At 35.7% G+C, this 21,669-nt stretch overlaps 1 protein-coding gene across 1 annotated transcript in view; it reads left to right on the top strand.

The window, feature by feature from the left end:
- Positions 1 to 20,374, top strand: part of ENPP3 (ectonucleotide pyrophosphatase/phosphodiesterase 3) — a 66,162-nt gene extending 45,788 nt beyond the window's left edge. The window contains exons 20-26 of the mRNA XM_030853435.3: positions 573 to 624; positions 2,226 to 2,380; positions 8,706 to 8,841; positions 11,113 to 11,190; positions 11,930 to 12,062; positions 13,869 to 14,025; positions 20,116 to 20,374. Of these exons, the coding sequence (XP_030709295.1) occupies positions 573 to 624; positions 2,226 to 2,380; positions 8,706 to 8,841; positions 11,113 to 11,190; positions 11,930 to 12,062; positions 13,869 to 14,025; positions 20,116 to 20,286 (882 nt within the window). The 3' untranslated portion in view covers positions 20,287 to 20,374. The remainder of the gene's footprint in view (positions 1 to 572; positions 625 to 2,225; positions 2,381 to 8,705; positions 8,842 to 11,112; positions 11,191 to 11,929; positions 12,063 to 13,868; positions 14,026 to 20,115) is intronic.
- Positions 20,375 to 21,669: the final 1,295 nt, after the last annotated feature.

Consider the following 21,669-nt stretch of genomic DNA (forward strand, 5'->3'; position numbering starts at 1 on the left):
GGTCTATGTGACTGCAAACCCCAAGTTCTTCTTTGTAAGGAAGGTCCCTTCCTGCTCAGTGTGGTCCCAGGATCAGCATCTGCATCACTTGCAAGCTCATTGGAGATGCAGAATCTCAGGCCCCCCTGAGCTTGGGCTCACACTGAATCAGAATGTACATTTTAGCAAGACTCTCAAGGGAGTTTCGTGTGTGTGTGTGTGTGTGTGTGTGTGTGTGTGTGTGTATATATATATACATATATATATATATATATATATATATAAAAGCTTGAGAAACCCTGGGATGTTGTCATCCCAACTTAGTAATTGATTCCAGCACGGTCAGAATGATCTGCCCCATCATCAATTACATCTTTGCAGACTCTCACACAACAAATGTATTCCTGGGAGTAGCAATGTCTCTATATTTCTGAGGTAGTGGCAGAACTGGAATTTAAACTCAAGTTAGTCTGGCTTTTTTGTTCTGTAGTAAAACATTCATGTGACTACTGCAGAAATAATCTTGATCACCTTTTAAAACATGTGTTGTTACTATGATTCATTTTCTCCCCATCTCCCACGTTATCTTGCAGAGTGCTGACCTTGACCGCGTGAATCAAATGCTAAATCTCACCCAAGCTGAAAGTAGGTCAATAGAAAGCACGTTAAGTCTTCGATGTTTAGACCTAACAGAATGCCACATTGCCTTTTGGAGGTTCTCCAAAATAAGCTTACAGGTTCTTTTGAACATAAAGATTTTCTTGCCAATATATAAGAGGGAAAAATGCCCCAGGTCTAATAACAACAGTAGCAGCATGGAATAGTTATGATGGTCTCAAGCACTCAGCAATTCCTTGAAATGGTGGTGCGTTGTCTACAGTTCCCTATTCACTTTTTTAGATGTGAAGAGACAAACTGCCTGGGTTTAAGTCCTATGTCTACTTCTTCCCCTCTGTGTAAGCTGGGCCAAATTACTTAACCTCTCTGTGCCTCAGTCTCTTCCATAATAATGGTACTCACCTCACGTAGTTGAAAAGATTGAAAGAGTTAATCCTTGATATGTACACACTGCTATATTTAAAATAGATAACCAACGAGAACCTACTGTATAGCACAGGGAATGCTACTCAATATTCTGTAATAACCTAAATGGGAAAAGAATTTGAAAAAGAATAAATGCATGAATATATGTATAACTGAATCGCTTTGCTGCACACCTGAAACTAACACAACATTGTTAATCAACTATGCTCTGACATAAAATAAAAATTAAAAAAAAAGAGCTAACCCATGGAAAGAATGTAGAACAGTGTCTGCCCTGGAGCAATATGATTATTACCTGTTATCCCTTTTATTTTTTACTTTAAAAATTTTTTAACTGAAGTATAATTGACGTATAACATTTTATTAGTTTCAAGTGTACAATATAATGATTCAATATTTGTATATATTGCAAAATGACCACCACAGTAAGTCTAGTTAACATCTGTCCCCATACATAGTTATAAAAACTTTTTTTTTCTTGTGATGAGGGTTTTTAAGATTTACTCTCTTAGTGACTTTCAAATGTGCAATACTGTGTTATTAACTACAATCAACCTGTTATCTTTCAAGTATTCTTGTATTGAGCTCTCTAGGCCTGTTTCATCATTGTAAAATGGAAATACCTACTTTTAGAGTTGTTATGAAGACTAAATGAGTTAACATACGTGTGTACTTAGAATGGTGCCTGGCACACAGTAACAGTTCAGTAAATACGTTGGCTGTTTTGACAATCTTCTTATAATCTACTGAGTGTTATTCCATGGCATGAATACTCTGCACATTTTTTAACCATCAGTAATTGATGGAATTTAGACTAATGGCAGATAATTAAAAATGAATAAATACAGTAGGCATACTTTTAATAAAATTCCAATTTCTTTCCTAGGACAATTACGAAAGTAAGTCATCTTTGTTATAAAGTATGTGCTTTTGATTTTAAAGTTTTATCTCTTCGGATATGTCTTGTGAACTGTTAGCTGTTTAGCTAAGTAATTTATCTAAGCCTTAGTTTTATAATTTATAGAATGGAATAATAACACCTACCTCATAGGGTTGTTGTAAGACTTAAAAGAGGTTACATATGTAAAATAGTTATCAGAGTACCTGGAAAATAATAATCCATCGGAGATGGGTAGTTACTATACATAGAAACATTTGCTAATTTTCACAAACATTTTTATTTTATATTATTTTTATTTTAGTAAAAACAACAGAGAAACTAAATTTGCCATTTGGAAGGCCCAGGGTTATACAGAAGAACAAGGAACTCTGTCTTCTTTATCACAGGGAATATGTCAGTGGATTTGACAAAACTAGCAGGATGCCCCTTTGGAGTTCATATACAGTCCCTAAACCGGTAAGTTCCTGTGTCCATTGATTCACACAGGCTGGAAAGAAATTGTAGTTCTTTACTATACTAAAAGTTGAATTTTGATTTGCAGTAGAGATCCCAAAGGGAGCTCAATGGACCTGTGGCTTGTATTGATAAGACAACGTCCCAGGTTTTACTTACAAGTACTTGTAGGTGCTACATGGGTGCAAAAGAGGAATACATTGTGTTTTGCCTGGAGAAAGCAGAGTGTTTACAGGCCAACTGGTTAATTGGTATGGCAGGTAGAAAAGAAGATTTCAAAGAGAAGCAACAGGAAGTACAGAGGCATACATTTCATTTGGTATTTCCCAAGTATATGGTGGGTGCACCTAAAAGGTGATGGTAACTAAGTTATAAAGGGTTTTGTTATTTATTTGATTACTTTAAAATATTATACTATCTGCTGTGTACCATGGTAGGTACAGTAAACACAATGTGAATAAGAGGTAATCCTTCCCTAAAGGATCTAGTACTCTAAGAAGCCAGGCTAGACTTACATGTATAGGTGTCCTATGTTACAGGTCTCTGCAGATTGAGGTTGAGAATCCAATTGTTTAAATCCTCTTACCTCTTTCACTATCTGGCAAACTCCTTTTCAATTAATGTCACCGGGACAATTGGCTACCATAAGAAAAAGAAATATTAGATCCCTACTTCACACCACATACAAAATTAAATTGATGGTGAATTTATAGACCTAAATGTGAACAGCAAATCCATATTTTCCTTTGTGTATATTTTTATGACCTCAGGATAGAGAAGGATTTCTTAGCACACAGAACAACAACAAAAACAAAAATTACGTAGAGGAAACTGACTAATTTACTACATTAACATTAATGTGTGACCAAAAAAATGAACTTATGGCTGGGACAATATATTTGCACTGCACGTAAGAAACAAGTGATGAGTATACAGAATACTAATTAGGATCCGGAATGGCTAGTAAATTTCTACCAATAAACAAGAGAATGGCAAGCATCTTAGTTAATAAATGGGCAAAGGATATGAACCAAAGGATATGAAACTTATTAGCAATCAGGGAAATGTAAATTAAAGCAAAAATCAAAGTCTGCCAAAAATCAGCCCAAACACTCCTTCATGGCAGGAATGGTTTTATTTAACATATTCCCCGGCACAGTACCGCTGCCCAGTAAATGGTTATTGAGTGAATGCATCAGATAAATTAATCCCAACCATTATTTTTAAAGAACTAAAGATGAAGCAGTACTTCCAACCAGAAGGGTAAATAAATAATCAGGAAGCTGTTTTTGTAGAGAAAAATCTTAGTATTTTATATACAAAGATTCTGATGACAAACCCCTACCTATTACTGTTCTTGTTAAGGGTACAGATCTTCCATCTCTTTTTATGGAAAGGAAATGATTGGTTGTATCCAGTTTATTTACTCTTCTTGTTCCAATTCAAGATTTCTGGAATAAGCATATTTTGCCACTACTAATTATGGCTTTATGTGTTCTGAAAGTCAACTCTCCCGCTGACAATGGTTTAATTGTGGTCAGTGGTAGGAGAGCACTAATGTAGTTTTCCAACGTGAGCAAATATTTTACAAAGTTACCTGAGTTCATATGTATGGTTAATGGCAACATCACTTTCTTAATATGCACAGTGTTCAGTTGTCTGTGATTTTCTTCAACATGCTATGAGGCATACTATGAAACAATAATATGAAGTTATTTATTCCTTAAAATAATTTCTATTTTGTTTTTGATTTTGAGAGGGGCAGTATATTCAAGGCCAGTTTTATTATTCAATTCTCTATTTTGAAAAGTCCAGGTACCAGGGATTATGTGGAGTTAAGGGGAATGTTTATGTGTTTAATACTTTCCCCTGCTGTCTTGCATTCCTGAATTTATATGAGCTTTAACGGAAACCAAAGGCAGAGAGATTTCAAGTGGTCTCAGACTAAGAGTTTAGTACAATTCTTTTTTTGTTATTGTTTTAAAACTAGCTTCTTTGTTACCCAAAGTTCCTGTCCTTTCAGGATCCCACAGAACTACTTGTGTATTTCTCCTTCCATGTGAGAGGATGGAATTCTAGCAATTTTCTGCTTTCTAATTCAGAAATTGCTCTGTTAGTATGTCGTGGTTCAAGAAAATTACATACAAGGATGTTTTGAGATTCACATAGAAATGTTATAAATCATCTCTGTGTCTGAAAAATCAGACTTTACATAAGCACTTTTTGGAGCATGGATCCAATTGGCTTGTGTCTTTAAGTTTTATGGAACTTTTGTTTTTCTGTGGTTTTGGTGGGTTTTCTAATTGTTGTTGTTGTTATTATCTCAGAAGAGTTTGGGAGAAGTAGCTGTGATTTGAAATCACGGTCCTACAGCAATTGCTTCAAAACCATTAAGGTTGATCAGACTGTATAAGGGTTTTGCTTCTGGCCCTCCTCAGTAGGAAGATGAGAATTGTTTTTTATGTTGTTAGGTGGAAAATTAAAAATAATAGCAAGAATTACAATTATTTAGCATATCTAATTCAGAAATTGAATATGAAGTTGAAGGGCTTTTTCAGAGAAGAAAATCTAGTACACTTTGAAAAATCTTCCATAACTAAATTTTTACAAAGTCTTTTTTGTTTCTAAAGCTTGTTAGCACTGATATTGTAAATTATGACCCAAATGTGTTTTGTGAGTCTTTAAAAACTAGGGACATTATTGTGTATTGCAAAAGGTTTGTTTTTGTTTTTTGCACTATAAGAAATATTTTTCCCTATAGAAAAAAAATCACAACCAGAAAAATAATTTAAACGTGTATAATTATCCTTACCATAAGGCAAGATCACAATTATCCAATCTTCAAATAAATATGTTTTAGCTTTGACATTCAGTCTACAGATAAGGAGAGTCTATATAACTTCGATAAAAATAGCTTTATCTCTTGTTTAAGTTCTATTTTGTCTCCATACCAGACTAGAAATGAAAGTATCTCACTTTCCTGTCTGTGCTTATCATCTACTTCCCTCGAAGAATTTTGAGAGCTAGGGTTCAGATTTCATCTGAGTGTCTGAATTCTATTTATTGTTTTCCTGACTTTCTATCCCCTGGCTTAAAAAACTCTAAGGAACTCTGAACAGATGGAAGGATGAAACTATTTGTGAGTGTGTGTGTGTGTGTGTGTGTGTGTGTGTGTGTGTGTGTGTGTGTATGTGTGTGTGTCTGTAGGGGAGTGGTGGGGTAGTAAGGTGGTAGTTCACTATGCCTTTTCTCAAGAGCCCAAGATTCAGAAATGATGTGACTATACCTCCCCTCCATCCTTCTAGAGAGCTGCCTACTGCATGATCTCACCTTTATAAAGTAGGCCATATCCTGTCTTTCCCAGTCTTGATGTATTTATATTTGGGGGTTCAAGTTTGATATATAAGAAACACATCTAAGATTTTCAGTTAGCAGAAAACGTGTAACTTTTTTTTAGTACTTTCTGACTAAATACATCCTGGTCCTTTTCTCCCAACCCAAAGTCTATGCCACTTTGAGAAAATAGTAAACATTTTGCCCAACTGAATTGTTAGAGCACAACTTCCATAGCTGCAGGCACATTAAAATTACAATAAACTTCCCTCCTTAAGATTTTTATGATTTTAACTATTGAATATAGGCATTTCACTTTCCTTATATTGTGGAAAATGCATCAATGGCTGCATTCATATATTATATATTTCTTGAAGTAAAATGGTAAGGTGTGTGGTAGGAAACATCAACTCACAATAGTCTGGGTGTCTATAGGGCTGACTGGGTCGGCTGTCAATCTCCCTAGTTCTCCCACTTTGCATCGTCTCTATGTGTCCCTTTACACTAAGTGAAGAAACCTTGTCATTCAGAATTGTTCACTATATGTTTTTGAAGGAATATAAACAAATGTTTTTAGCTTTCTAGTATCTGCACCAGAAGGAGAATGAAATAAATGGTGGGAGTGGATACACTGTATCTAATACTAATATCTTCATATTTCTTGGTCTACTCCTTGTTTTGGTCACTAGATCACTGAGGAGCTTCCTAAGAAAGGAAGAAGAGAAGATACATATTTGAGACTTTGTGCATCTGAAAGTGTTTTTATTATTCTATCTATATGCTTAATTGAGGGCTTAGCTTTAGAATTTTAGAAACAGTTTTTCTTCAAAATTAATAGAACATTAGACTTCTAATGTGTTTATATTTGCCTTTCTTCTTTCCATCTCTTGTCTTTAATTCACTTTTTGAGAAATATCTGTAATTTCATTTTCTAGAGCTTATTGAAAATTTTATTTCTGCTGTCATATTTTTAAATCCCAAGAGCTCTTTCTGTTATTTCTTTCCTTTTTAAATGCTTTCTGCTCTTTCTCTATGGATGACATACATACTCTCATCTCTGTGAGAAGTGAGTTTTCTTCTGCTGTCTGTATTGTCTCTTTTTCTTCTTGGTTCCTCTCCCCAACCCCAATGCATATCTGGTGGTCCTTGGCTGTCAGCTCATAGTTTAAGGGTGAGGCGCTAAGCTACAGGGCTGAGCTTGCCAGCTGATAAGCTTCATTACAGGTTAATCAGGAGGAGAGCCAGATATTTTGTTGGGGACTCCCAATTGTATCTAGTTTTCTTTTCAGGCTGGTTTGTTTTTCAAAGAAAGGACACTTCTCATGTGAACCAACATACACGGGGGTGATGAGACTGGAGGGAATCTTACCATTCAGTACATAGATTTTAAAATTTAATTTCATTGCTTTCACCTGCTTTCCAGGGTGCCTTGTGTCCTTTAGTCTGGTTGTCTCTTTGGATCAACCTCCCCAGTGAGTAAAGCTTCTGTCTGGCCTCTTTTACAGACTTTCAACCTATCCTCTTCTTTCCAACTTTACATACATCCCCTGTCTTTAGGAGACTCCAAGTTCTACGCTTCTGGTGTTCTACAGAAGGAATCAGTTTCTTTGAGTTTTTCCCAACCAGAGGCTCTTTGTTATCAGTGTTTACTGGTTTACCAAGTCAAGGTGACAGTAGTAAACACACATGCTTATCTGACTTCCAGTTTCTGAAAATTTCTTATCATCTCTTATGTGTCTTCATCATTACTGTTCTTTTAATGGGATTTCAGAGGGGAGCAGAGATAAATGTTTGTGTACAATCAAGTTGAGAAATGTACTCCACTGCTGTATAGTGTTTTCCAACTGGAGTGTTGCAGCATGTTAGGCATACATCCTCTGCTTGTGTTTCCCCTCCTCTTCATCTCCTTCCTGTCCTATATCTCATCATGGAGCTCTCCTGCCTATGAATAGAGCACACAGTGTATGCTGCCTTTTCCTTTGTGAATTGATCTTGTACATTTTATTTATTTATTTTTCCCCAGCTTTATTGAGATATAATTGACATATAACATTGTATAAGTTTACAATGTGTACAATGTGATGATTTGATATGTGCACATATTATAAAATAATTACCACATATGTTTTAGACACCATAGCTACTTATTGCTTTTAGCACAATATAGTGACTAGAGGAAGAACATTCTAATTTAATTTAATCTTCTTTTTTATAAATTATAAAATAATTTTTAAAGAAATATATATGTTGTGGGCAGTAGAGGGCATATAAATCAGAATTTCTGAAAAAATTAAATGAATAGCAAAATGTTTACATACTCATAATTGTATGCTCATCAAAATATGATTATGTAATACTGTATTACCTTAAGTACTTAGGCAGTGCGTTTATAGATGCCTGCTAGTAAATAAATTATTGTATTAGTCTTTAAAGTTGCAAAGAAAATTATAAAAATATATTCCTATATTTCAAGAGGAATAAAGCATAGCTACAAATTTATTAAAGTCCCCAAATAAGTAAATTTATACAACTACAGCTTCTTTGAGTTAATCTTAGGTTAATTAGAAGTTCTTGCTCAACTGAAGAATATTATCCTTAAGTCATATCTGTATTTTAAAAATAGTTTATATTTTATTTTCAATTTTTATTTGCAAACACAGTATATATCACCACCTAAAGTTAGAGCCTGAAATAGATTTGGGTTTTTAGCAGTAGCTCCCCTTATCCCTGTGCACTCAATTCAGGTTTTAACCTGCAAATATTCCTTTCCAAGGTGTATTTGATTTGCCCTTCCCATGTCCCTAACCAGAAGGGAACCACAGAAGAAAACATTGCTGAAGACATCCATTTCCATTGCTTGCGTAGACCTGATTCACTAACAAAATAAGAAAAGGTTAAATGAAAAACATTCTAGGGAAGTTACAACCCAAGTAAGGCGATGGGTGAGCCACAATGTGGGCGTCATTTTTTTTTTTTCTTTTCTCTCTTTCAGCAGGGAGACACATCGCCTCTTCCTCCCACTGTCCCAGACTGTCTGCGGGCTGATGTCAGGATTGCTCCTTCTGAGAGCCAAAATTGTTCCTTCTCTTTAGCAGACAAGAATATCGCCCACGGCTTCCTCTATCCTCCTGGTTTGTATAACTCTTTTTTAGAGCAGCAGCTTAGAAAGCCCTCATCAGCTGGATGTGGGCATGTGCCCTAAACATATGCTCCCCACCAAAACTACCTGCTTGGGCTAAACTAGCGGCCCAGGAGGCTTCCAGTGATTGTGGACTGGCCTGGAGCAGTGCAACAGCTATAATAAAGACTAATAAATTTTGAACTGGGAACCACACATCAGCTCTAATCTGGCCCAGATGTTCAGAGAGTTCGGCAGGTTTAAGTTTAATTCTAAAACTGAAGATTCTTTGGAGAGGGACACAAGTGTCTAAAAAACATTTTTTTTTTTTCTGGTGACTGGCCAAGCTAAGGCTTGCATTGAGAATGCCGCTGTGCCTGTGAAGACAAATCAGGCTGGAATTGGGGCCTCTCGCTCAGGCTGTATATCCAACAGCTTTATGTGGATTAAGCAGCTGAATAAACTTGAAGTATTTTTTCAGGAAGCTTCTCTCTTGGGAACGTGCAAAAGCCATTGTGATTTTTTTAAAACCCAAATCTCTTCTCTGTTCAGCAGGGATTGTCATTTCCTTGATTTACTCATGAGATTTTCAACAATTTCAGCTTCTGAGAATGGGTTTTCTCCAGATATTTGACTCCATTTTTCCGGAAGCCATGACCAAAGAGGTCAATTTAGAGATTTATAATTTAGAGGTTCTGAGATTTATAGTGGGAAAAAAAGGCCTAGTGAAAGCAAGTAGCACATCAATGTAAAATTCCTAACAGAGAATTAGGATAATAAACTGGTATATCTTGTTACAATATCTAGAGACAATTAGAGCGCCACCAAATTTATGTAAACCCTAGGATAATCCTTAAATAGTTGCAACATTTTATTAATAAAAAATTTTAAATTGGCATTATAAAATTGTATCTGTTAAGCCCTAAGATATTGGTTGATTTATAAATGTTTGTCTTGACAAGGAAATGAAGTGAAAAACTAATCAGCTTGTCTCAAAAAATATTAAGGATTGAATGAAACCACCTTCTAACTCTCCATTACAAATTGTTAGCATTTCCATTATAAGCAGATTCTTATGTTTCCTGAAAAGAAGGTAATGTTATGTTCATTGACTTTACAACTTTCAAAGTTTAGTTTAACAAGTAGAAAAGGCTTGTAGAGGACTGTGAGTAGCATGTGAAATCTTGAAGAAAAAGACAAAACAATCTTGCCTCTCCTGGCCTTTTGGTTCCCATACATTGGCCTTTCATTTGAGTATTAGTTAAGGTAGCCAAGGGTAGTTTAAATATAAAAAACATTATAATAAACATTCATAGGCTTGCAGCAGTTTAAATCCTCACAATATTTCAGTGAGAGAGATGCCATGAGACAAATGAAGTACAGAGGGACATAGCGCTTTGCCCAGGTGGGTCAGCTGGCGGGCAGTGGAGCTGGGATTCCAACCCGGGCAGTCTGGTTCCAGAGCGCACAGGCTCAGCACACACTCCTCTAGTCCATGTGTCTTCAAAGCCAACCATTTGTGGTGCTGTCAGCAGTCTTCACTGAGTTAAAACCCACTTTCTTAAGAAAATTTTACTTTGGAAGAGTTATTTATCATAGCATTATTATTTTATGTATATTCAATAACGATGCTTTCCTATCGGTATTATATTTGTTTTCTAGAGACTGCTGTAACAAATTACCCACAAACTTGGTGGCTTAAAACAACAGAGGCTTATTCTCTCAAAGTTCTAGAGGCCAGAAGTCTGAAATCAGGGTGTTGACAGGGCCACGCTCCCTTTGCAAGAGAGAATCTAGGGTAGAATCCTTCTTTACCTCTTCCAGCATCTGGGGGCTCCAGGTGTTGCTTGGCTTGTAGTTGCATCCAATTTCTGCCTCCATCTTCGCATAGCTTTCTCCCCTGAGTCTCTCCTCTTCTCAATCCTCCTTCTCCTTGTAGGACACCAGTCACTGGATTTAGAACCCACCCTAAATCCAGGATAATCTCATCTTGAACTTTTAATTGCATCTGCAAAGACACTACTTTCCTACCTATCACATTCAGAGGTAATGGGGTGTTAGGACGTGGACCTACCTTCTTGAGGGTCACCAGCCCACTATAGGTATCAATCAAATGCATAAAACTGCCTGCATTATTGATGACTTCCACTGGAGAGTGCTTTGTATCTCTGTGTTTTGTGTGTTAATAAATTTACATTAGTATGTGTAATACTAATGGGCCTATTATGTGGAATGTCATACTTTCTCTTATAGCTAGACTTAATAAAATTCATTTGTTTTGCAGCAAACAATAGAACTTCTGATAGTCAATATGATGCTTTAATTACAAGTAATTTGGTCCCTATGTATGAAGCATTCAAAAGTAAGTATATACTTAGATTATTAATTTTAAAACACCCAAGTGACTCTTTGAACTTCTAAACTAAACACATATTTTATTGCAATTTGTTCTTGTTATCAGTCATTTTGTTCTAATTTTTTTTTTTGGCCGCACCTTGTGGCATGTGGGATATTATTTCCCCGACCAGGGATTGAACCCGCGCCCCCTGCAATGGAAGCATGGAGTCTTAACCACTGGACCTCCAGGGAAGTCCCTGTTCTAATGTTTTAAATATTGAAACAGGAAGGATGTCTAACGTAAATTCTTTTCAACTTACTTCAACTTTGGGTGACTTGTTGCTAGAATTTTGATAATTTTTTAATCCTAATTTTACTGTAAAGAGCTAACCACAAAATAAAATTTTACTGATACTCACCATAAATAAATGAAAAGTGTTTGTCCCTAGAGTCACAATTAATAAGGCAGTATGTGTGTTCTGACCATTTTTCAATACAGTCCCCAAAGCAGCTCAGCCCTAGGGAGGCATTTGGAGACATATTTAACTGTAATTTTGAGACTGTAACTACATCAGCAACAAAAAGCTATCATGGGTGTGGCTGTTTATTTTTGTTGCATAGACTATTTTGCAGTATTACTCAATGACCGCTGACAAGTATTAAAGCACAATTGGATGCTATTTAAAAGTACCTGTTTATAATAGAAAATATTTCCATGTTCAATAGAGGCAGACATTTTTAACGCTTTATTCTTTTATTTTTAGCAATGTGGAATTACTTCCATAGCGTTCTTCTTGTAAAGCATGCCATGGAAAGAAATGGAGTCAATGTGGTTAGTGGACCAATATTTGATTATAATTACGATGGTCATTTTGATACTCCAGATGAAATTACAGAGTAAGTAATTTGAAACAAAATGGACTTTTGATCTGGCAATAGGGTATCGTAAGGGGAAACCTCAATATTTAAAATTAAAGCTCAGTATTCTAAACATTACATAACATATTTATATAGAGATGCAATTGTTGACTATTTTCAATTAGTCTATCTAAATATTTAGCAAAATTTTTATATGGCAAAGATTTAAACTAATAGGCAAAGAAAAAAATGTCCAGGAATAGTTAGAAAAATTTTTATTTGGATAATTTCTAAACTAATGTGAAAGGGAAAACGTGGTTTTGTCAAGGTTAAGGAGGTAGGGAAGACTCACTGCGCTATCAGTAAACAGAGAACCAGTTCAGCAATAAATAAAAAAAAATCAAGAAGTGACTATTCAAAATACTGCCCAGGGCTTCCCTGGCGGCGCAGTGGTTGAGAGTCCGCCTGCCGATGCAGGGGACACGGATTTGTGCCCCCGTCCGGGAAGATCCCACATGCCGCGGAGCGGCTAGGCATGTGAGCCATGGCCGCTGAGCCTGCGCGTCCGAAGCCTGTGCTCCGCAACGGGAGAGGCCACAACAGTGAGAGGCCCGCGTACCGCCCAAAACAAAAACAAAATACTACCCAATATTTTGGATAGTGGATGATTCATAATAGTATCTCCCAGGAGATAGTGTAGGCTTCCTATAGAAAACTAGTCCTACTAAACTGTACATCTTTGGACTAAACCTGGTCATACATGTTGCTAAGAATTACTTTTGAACTCAGCACACAGGAATAGAGAGTTTTAGAAGTGTCATCCATGATTTCTCTTTATTATCAAAATGGACAGTACTGAACTATGGTACTATGCCTAGATTATGTAAAGCAATGATTTCTACTCATACCTTCTGATAAGATAACATTCATCATCACTAAGTGTGGCCTTAAATTTTGTTTGTCTTGTCCTTATTTCAGTGTTTATTGATCCTGTCTTTCACCATTTAATAATCCTAGCAAACAATTTGATAGCACTTTACTCCATGCTAGGTATGCTTCTAAGAATTTACAGATACTTCATTTAATCTGAAAAACATCCACATGTTAGATTCCATTAGTTCCCATTTAGAAAAGGAAACTGAGGCACAGAGAGGTTAACTAACTTGTCTAAGTTCCACAGCTAAGTAGTAAAGCCAGAACCCAGACAGTCTAGCTCTGATTCTAAATCACAGTAATACATTACTACTTATACCAGTTCATTTTCCTTTTAGTGGACTCATACTAATAGCTTACCTTTATTTTGCATTTGAAACTTTTAAAAGCACTTTCATGTTTGTTATCTGAGACTAAAGGACTGTCGTATCAGTTGTATGGATTTGTCCCTGTCTATGCTGCGAAGTTGGTAGCATAAGAAAACCTCCATGTTAAAGTTGAGGAAAGTTAGAAAGTCATAGACTATTAGAGGATTAGTACACATCCAAACGACTAGTAGAAGTGCGCAGCTACAGCTGAAATCCCAGCTCCTTCATTTCCAGCCCCTACTCTATTAGGAAACGTCACTGTGATGTACAAGTCAACAAAGCTAGGAGGCAGAATACCATGCTCTGCTTTTCATTGTATTTTAATATTTTCCCATGATGTTAAAATGACCAGGCTTGGACTTCTATAATCTTGATTCAGACTCATTAAGGTTTAAAAATGTGTGGTAAGATTTTGTATTTTCTATTTATTTACTTTCTTTTACTATAATTTTACTTTGACATTTCTTTAAAAATATAAAAAGACATTTCTAATCTTCAGAAGCAAAAGTATAATAACATCAAATCTTTTCAATTATGTTTTTAGATATGTAGTCAACACCAGTGTTCCCATCCCAACACACTACTTCGTGGTGTTGACCAGTTGTAAAAATAAGAGCCAAACCCCCAACGCCTGCCCTGGGTGGTTGGACGTCTTACCCTTTGTCATCCCTCACCGACCTACCAACGTGGAGAGCTGTCCCGTGAGTATGCTCCTGGAGAGGCCCTGGGCCCTGAGAAAATGATTAGTCAGAGCTCATCTGGGCTTTCATAAAAGTGGCTCTGACTACAGTATATTTTTTAGGTGTTTCATGGGTTAGAGTTGTAGTAAATATGACCTCAGTTTTGAACTTTTCCTTAGACTGTTGATCTCTATGTAATTAATATCAATTTAAACATGTATATGCTTACATGAACATGTGTTTATATATGCATGTCATATATTTTATTTAGATATATTTTATTCACATTCACTAATAAGGAAAGGGGTTGTATCTTATTAGTCTTTTTATTCTGAATGCAAACCTTAAGGTTCTGTCCCAAAGTTGGCACTAAATTAATGTTTCTTAAATGAATATGTAAATATAAAAATTCCATCAACTTAAAACATGAGGTCTGAAAATACATATATATATATAGTATGTATATATATGTGTATATATATTTACCTAAATACATATATACATATATGTATTTACAAAATAAGTTAGCTCGAATAACATTCCTTTTTTAACATCATGTATTAGGCCACCTCAAAACCTTTTGGATCAAGGCAAATTATATGTAAATAGTTACTTCAACTTCATATATGTTCTTTATAGAAAAACATATGTATTCTGGTAATTGGGTTTTACTGAAGTCATTCAGCGAATATATTGAATACCTATTAAGTAAACACTATCACGATAGAAGCTTTTTAGAATGCACCAAGGAAGAATACATTGTCTCTGCCCTCAAGGAGTTCATATATAACTTTGATATATAAATGAGATACAGTCACATAAATGGGCCAGTCGATCATATAAGAATTATTTTAAAAATTAGAAGTAAGAGACATTACAAAGTTGGGATTCATTGTCAAATACTGTTGTAAGTATTTAGTGTTTCAAATTCAAAACACTTTGGCTGGAATAACAAATAAAGGTTACATAAATTGAGGTGGCAGAAGGGCTGAGCCCTGAAGGATGGGCGGAATTTGAACAGATTGAAAGGATTAGGAAGACTCTTCTGTGGAGGAAATGAAGAAGGGAGGGACTTGGCAACTGGCTGGATGCAAGAACCAAAGGAAGAGGGAGACTCAAAGCTGAATCAGAGATTTTAAATGCAGGTAATTAGGGGAAAAAAAAGAGGGAAGTTAGGAATGAGAACTGTTTTGGCTGGTAGGTAGGATAATTAAGTGTAGGTACATCTGGTTTGTAGAAATGGGTGTTCACATGGAAAATCCCATGAGCTAGTAGAGATGGAAGTTAAAGCTTAGGTTCTAAGCCAGGTTGGGATTCATCTCTATTCTTTCATCTGTTCAACACATAACTGCCTTCACCATACTGTGTGCTATGGGCAATACACAGATAAATCAGACGTGAATTCTAGCAGAAAAGGCTCATTGTCTATCACTTAGAAGCCTAGTAAAATAAAAGAAAGAAAAATAAGTGGCACAAAGAGGGACAGATAAAATGTAGTAGGATTTCAAAAGAAAAATACTTTCTGGTAAGGAAGGCGACATTCTAGCTGAGTCTTGAAGATAGGATTTGAACTTGAGTGTTGAATGGTTGCTTTCAGTGACTCAAGATGGATGGCAAAGTTTAGAGGCTAAGCAGCGGGTCACTCATAGTCCTAGAATGAGGAAGAGTTTCCAAACAAGAAGCTATCAGGAGATGTTGTGTAGTTGAATCTCCTCCTATTTGTCCTGTCAGAAGTTTATTTAGTTGAGACAAGGGGAAGCCATCATTCTTCACTTCCTCTTCCAGTGGCAGACTTTGGTGACTGATAGGGTGTGGTGCTCTTTTCCACTGAACCAGGAATAAATAGTTCTTTATCATAGAGGTTCTAGATAGCCATTTTGGATTGGTTAGAATGGGTGTGAAAAGAAGAAATGATTCGCTATCCCTGGTCTAGGCCCTTATTGTCTTCTATCAGGACTTTTGAAAATGAATTTTAAGTAGTTTTACTGTCTCCTGTCCTCCACTCCTTCACCTCTGTATTTCACTATCAAGTTGCTCATCTTAAAATTTAGTTTTTCATGACGACATCCTTTCTCATCCATTTGATTGTCTATCTACCCTGAATAAAACTACAAAAATAAACAAACAAAAATCTCCCAGCCTGTACTTAAGGCTCTTCACCATTTACCCTCAGTTGACTTTGCAGACCTAAGTTCCAGGCGAACTGAGGTTCTTGAAATTACTTGAACACCCCTTGATTTTCCCTGCCTCCATGTGCTTGCTCATGCTCTTGTCTCTTCTAGAATGCCCTTCTTTTCCATCTGCTAAAAATTCCACCTACACCTCAAGGTAAAGTACAAATGATATGAAGCTTTCCCTGAACATCCAATGTGGAGGTGATCTCAAAATTAACAGGGCATCATCTCTATTGAATAAGACATGATCACTAATAAATTGGACATATTCCAAAATTTTAAGGAATTGGCAGTATAGTAATCAGACTATGATATCTATAAAGATAACAATGAGGCATAATATGATGAGTATGAAACAAACTTAAACCAAGCTATAATTATAAGAGAGATTGTGACATTAATAAGATGTGACTGTCAATTAGATATAGGGAGGGAAGAGAGGATAGAGCCAAAGGTGACTGAAAATTTAGGTGTGATTGGCCAGGAAATATATAAGACAATCAGTTGTTTTGGGAAGGATACATTTGCTGTTGGTGGTCTTCCGATTAAGAAACTAGTTGAGGGCTTCCCTGGTGGCGCAGTGGTTGAGAGTCCGCCTGCCGATGCAGTGGACACGAGTTCGTGCCCCGGTCCAGGAAGATCCCACATGCCGCGGAGCGGCTGGGCCCGTGAGCCATGGCCGCTGAGCCTGCGCGTCCAGAGCCTGTGCTCCGCAGTGGGAGAGGCCACAACAGTGAGAGGCCCACATGCCACAAAAAAAATAAATAAATAAAAAAGAAACTAGTTGCATATCTAGGAGGGTATGTGAGAAGCAGTATAGAATAGAACGCAAATGCATGAGTTTTGGAGTTGGGTATCTGGGTTCAGTTACTGATTTGGCCTCTTTGGGTAAACAACTGAGTGTCACTTTCTTCAAATGTATAAAAAAAATCACCCCCTCATGATGTTGTTTTGAAAATTAAATAAGATATTTCACATAAACCCCTAAGAATTCTAAATACATAGTAAGCAAATGGTAGCCATTATAAAGAAATCACATTTTATTAAGCAATTACATTCTAAAGTCAACATAAAGTGAAATTGTTTACAGATAAAATCACTCAGAATCAAATCACCCACAAAGTACTGTACATACACAAGCTGTACCCCAATAAGTGCAATTCAGCCAACATTTCCACCAGCATTAGAAGAGGTCATTGTGCTTTAAGCACCCAATGAAATAAGCTTTCTTTAAGCGTCATGTTGTATGAACATTCTGCACTTTTAAATATTCTAATCACTGAGTGGGGGGAAGGTACTCGCACTATAAAATGTTTAAGGGAACAGATACCAGTTGTAGAAATGGTAGATTCACAATTCCACCTCACAGTTGAGGTAGGGAACTAGATTCTTATTTCCTTATATATTTTATGTCTTCCTTTGTTCTTCCATCATTTCTTTCCTCCTCCTTTTTCTTTTTTTCCCCTCAACTTTGTATGGCTGAATTCCTGTCAGATAAATGAGAACGCTGCCATAACTCCAAGTGACTATCATTATTGTAACTTAGTATATATTGGAAATGCAATTGGGGGTACACGGTTGTACTGTAAATAGAATTAGGGGTAGACAATACAGGTATGGAACTTGGAAGAGAACAGAACTATAGAGATAGATTTGGTATTAAATCACGGGAGTGAAATAAAATTTCTGAAGGGGAGAAAATAGAGAGAAGAGATCCAAAGATCAGATGGAGGAAAATGTCTATTCTTCCAGGATAGAAAAAACTAAAGTCAGCTGAGGAAACAGAAGGTGTCATCAAACAAGTAAGCAGAGCTATGGAAGACAAAGAAGGAACTTTTAGAAGCTTGGGGTAATAGCTAAGTGAAAGGTTTACAAAAATTCTACTGTTAGGTCATCCTTGACAAAATGGTTTTGTTAGTGTGATGGCAGTGATAACGAGACTGTAAGTGAATAAGGAAGAGATTAAGGAGGTGGTTAGGGGAGAAAAATACTGAAACTGGTATTGCCTCAAAAAACTAACAAACTGAGTTGTATTTTAGGTGTATACAATACTTCTATTTATGTAACAGGTCTAATACATATGTAATCAACGAACAAATTTTATATATATATATATATCTAAAAGCATATATTTAAATATGGCTCATGAAAACTTGATATACACAAGGCTTTTATTCTCTTGGGATGCAGTGGTACAGCTAGAGCAGCTGTCTACAGCTGGCTTCTGTTCAGATTGGTTGGTGCTGGTGAACTATCTGATATGGAGTAGCTTGAGTATCACCCCTGCCTAGTTATAATTATGTTATACTTAAGATCATTTAAGTACATTTCATTTCATTTAAGATCATTAAGATCATTTCATTGCAGTTTTAAAAAAGCGAAGACTGTCAGGTGTTCCCTAAACATTCAGTTAGATGGATACCAAATAAGCTGGGAGAAAATAGAGTTATAAAAGCCATGGGGGGGAAACTTTATGAAAAACGTCATCAAAACTATTAAATGTTACTAAAATGTGAAATAATGCAAGCAAGAAAAAAAGACTGAATTGGATTCCCATTAGAAATATGAGTTAATATTAGTACATCACATATATATTTAAAAAAATAATAACTCACCTCATGAATCTCACATGGAGAAATACTTCAGAGGTTCAAAACAGTGGTTTTGTCTTATACTTCCTCTGGCTCAAATAGTACCTGCCTATTTTAATCTTGCATATTTAAAAAACAAGTGAACCAGTATGCTGAAGTCAACTGAAAGTCATTTAAGCAGACTCATCTAATTAAACAAACTTGTAAACTTTATTACTTTTAAAAAATTTAACTGGAAATTTAGCAATATCATATGAATATCAGGAAATTAATAAATAAAGAATAAGGAATTTCACAGAAATCCATGGCTCTAAATTATTGCACTAACCTTTATATATACAGTATATATAGTATAAAACATTTTTTTTACTATACTATTTATTATACTATTTTAAACTATACTGTTTTTTATATGTAGTTAAAAACCTATTGAAAGTCAAATGGCCAAGAAATATCTGAAAAGATACTCAATATAACTCAGGGTAATAACACTTAAACAGGGATAAAGCACTATTTCACATCATGGTTTGGTAAGGATGTGGGGAAATGGGGATTATCCTCCATTGCCAATGGAACTATAAATTGGTATAAACACTTTGAGGAGTGCTAGGTTTAATATCTGGTGAAGTTAAAGTTACATGTACTCTATGACCCAGCAATTCCATTTCTATATCCTAGAAACTCATGTTCTTGAACACAGAAGACATGTGGTAATTTATCATGACACTATTATTTATAATGCCAAAAATACTAGCAATGTGGCAATGAAAAAAATAACCTGTGCTACCACAAACCATAGCTAAAAACAAAAGACTTAACTAGATCTAGATATTTCACTATGAATAGATTACAAACATAATATTGAATGAAAAAGTAATTATAGAATGCCACTTACATGATTTCTATAAATTTGAAAACATAAATCAATGCTATATATTGTATACTGATGTGCAGTAAAAGTGTAAAAACACAAACTGGATTCACACTGACTCATGATAACGATTAACTCTGAGTAGAGGAATGTGGGGACTTAACTTCATCTTTAATGTCTCATTTTTTAAAAAAAAATTGTATCTGAAGTAAATATAAAAATGGCTGTGGGCTTCCCTGGTGGCGCTGGGCCCGTGAGCCATGGCCGCTGAGCCTGCGCGTCCGGAGCCTGTGCTCCGCAACGGGAGAGGCCACAACAGTCAGAGGCCCGAGTACCGCAAAAAAAAAAAAAAAAAAAAGCAACAACAACAACCAAAAAAACCCAGGAAAAAGGACAACTTCTAAGGTATAAAAGATCTTTCTGTTAATGAAAAATCATGCCCCAGGGAAAATAGTCTTTTGTTTTTCTTTTTCAGGGAAATAAACCAGAAGCTCTTTGGATTGAAGAAAGATTCAACGCACATGTTGCCCGGGTCCGTGATGTGGAACTTCTTACTGGGCTTGACTTTTATCAGGAAAAATTCCAGCCTGTCTCTGAAATTTTGCAACTAAAGACATATTTGCCCACATTTGAAACCATTATTTAACTTAATATATAAAACAACCTTGGCAAACTGTAAATGATTTTTTCTGCTGAAGAATGTAAAAGTTTTCTGTTTTTCCTTGACTCCTCTAAACGCCATGTTGTATAATTTTCATTATTCTCTTCTCTTCTTCATTTCAATAAAAACATATTATTTTAAAGTTACACTTTTTTTGCCAGAGATTGTGCTATGTTGTTCCTTGCTTATTATATGTATTATCTCACTTATAATCCTGGGCTATATTTTTCTTCCCAGCATTATCTAAATAGAAGGGAGAGTAGGAGAAGTAGGTCTCCCTTTTGAATCAGTTCTACATCAGTTTTGTTATAAATCTTTTTATACTTGGCAATCAGGCAATATTTATTAAAATAAAAAGTACACATTACCTTTATTCAGTAATTTCATTTATAAAAGTGGTGTCAACAGATATGCATGAAATGCATGAAATGCATGAAAATGTCATCTTTTACGAAGACCAGAAGGTAACCTAAAAGACTTGTTGAGCAAATTATGGCGTTTATTTAAGCAATCAATGGGATGCGATTCCACTACTATAAAGAAAGAAGTTGATCTACATATTGACTGTATGACTATTGTTAAATGAAGAGAAGTGGTACAATAGCATGTATAGTATACTATCATTTTTCAGGGGCTGGCAAAACTTCTCTTTAAGTGTTGGATAATAAAATTTTTCAGGCTGTACAGACTCTGCTGCAACTACTTAACTCTGCCATTACACCAAGGAAGTAGTCATAGATAATATGTAAAAGGAATTGGAGTAACTGGTGTCCAACAAAACTTTATTTACAAAAGTAGATGGGGGCTGGAGTTGGCCCATGGTCTGAAGTTTGTCAACCTTGATTTGTACACTAAAGCCAGGGTGGAGAGAGGCAGGAATTAATACCAAGAGACAGAGGGAGATAAAATTTTTATCTTGTGACTTTTGGCGTTGCATAAAATTTTTAAAAAACTCTCTCTATATGTATCTCTTTAATTTTTCAAAATGTGATTATTAAGCAAAGAGATCCCAGTACTCATTTGGGAGGCAATATCATTGGTCAGATTTTTGGATTTGCAGACTGGCAATGTTCCAGATTCATTTCTGATATATATAGACCAGTTCATACAGGGGACACAGGCTTTGCTGGTGAGAAAAAATCTTGTGGCACGAGCTTCAAAAAAACAAATTATTTCTATTAGGACTTCAATGGAATTATGGTCATTAATTACAAGTAATTTAAATATTAGCTTAGTGCCATTGGGTTTTTTTTTTTAACTCTACTTATAGAGTTAGTTTTAAAACGTACAATTCAGAGAAGCTGAAAGACAAGTCAAAAATTGGAAACTATTTCCAGCTATGTGGCAAAAATGTTGATGCCCTGTATA

This window comes from Globicephala melas, chromosome 14 (genome assembly GCF_963455315.2).
Source record: "Globicephala melas chromosome 14, mGloMel1.2, whole genome shotgun sequence".
NCBI lineage: Eukaryota > Metazoa > Chordata > Mammalia > Artiodactyla > Delphinidae > Globicephala > Globicephala melas.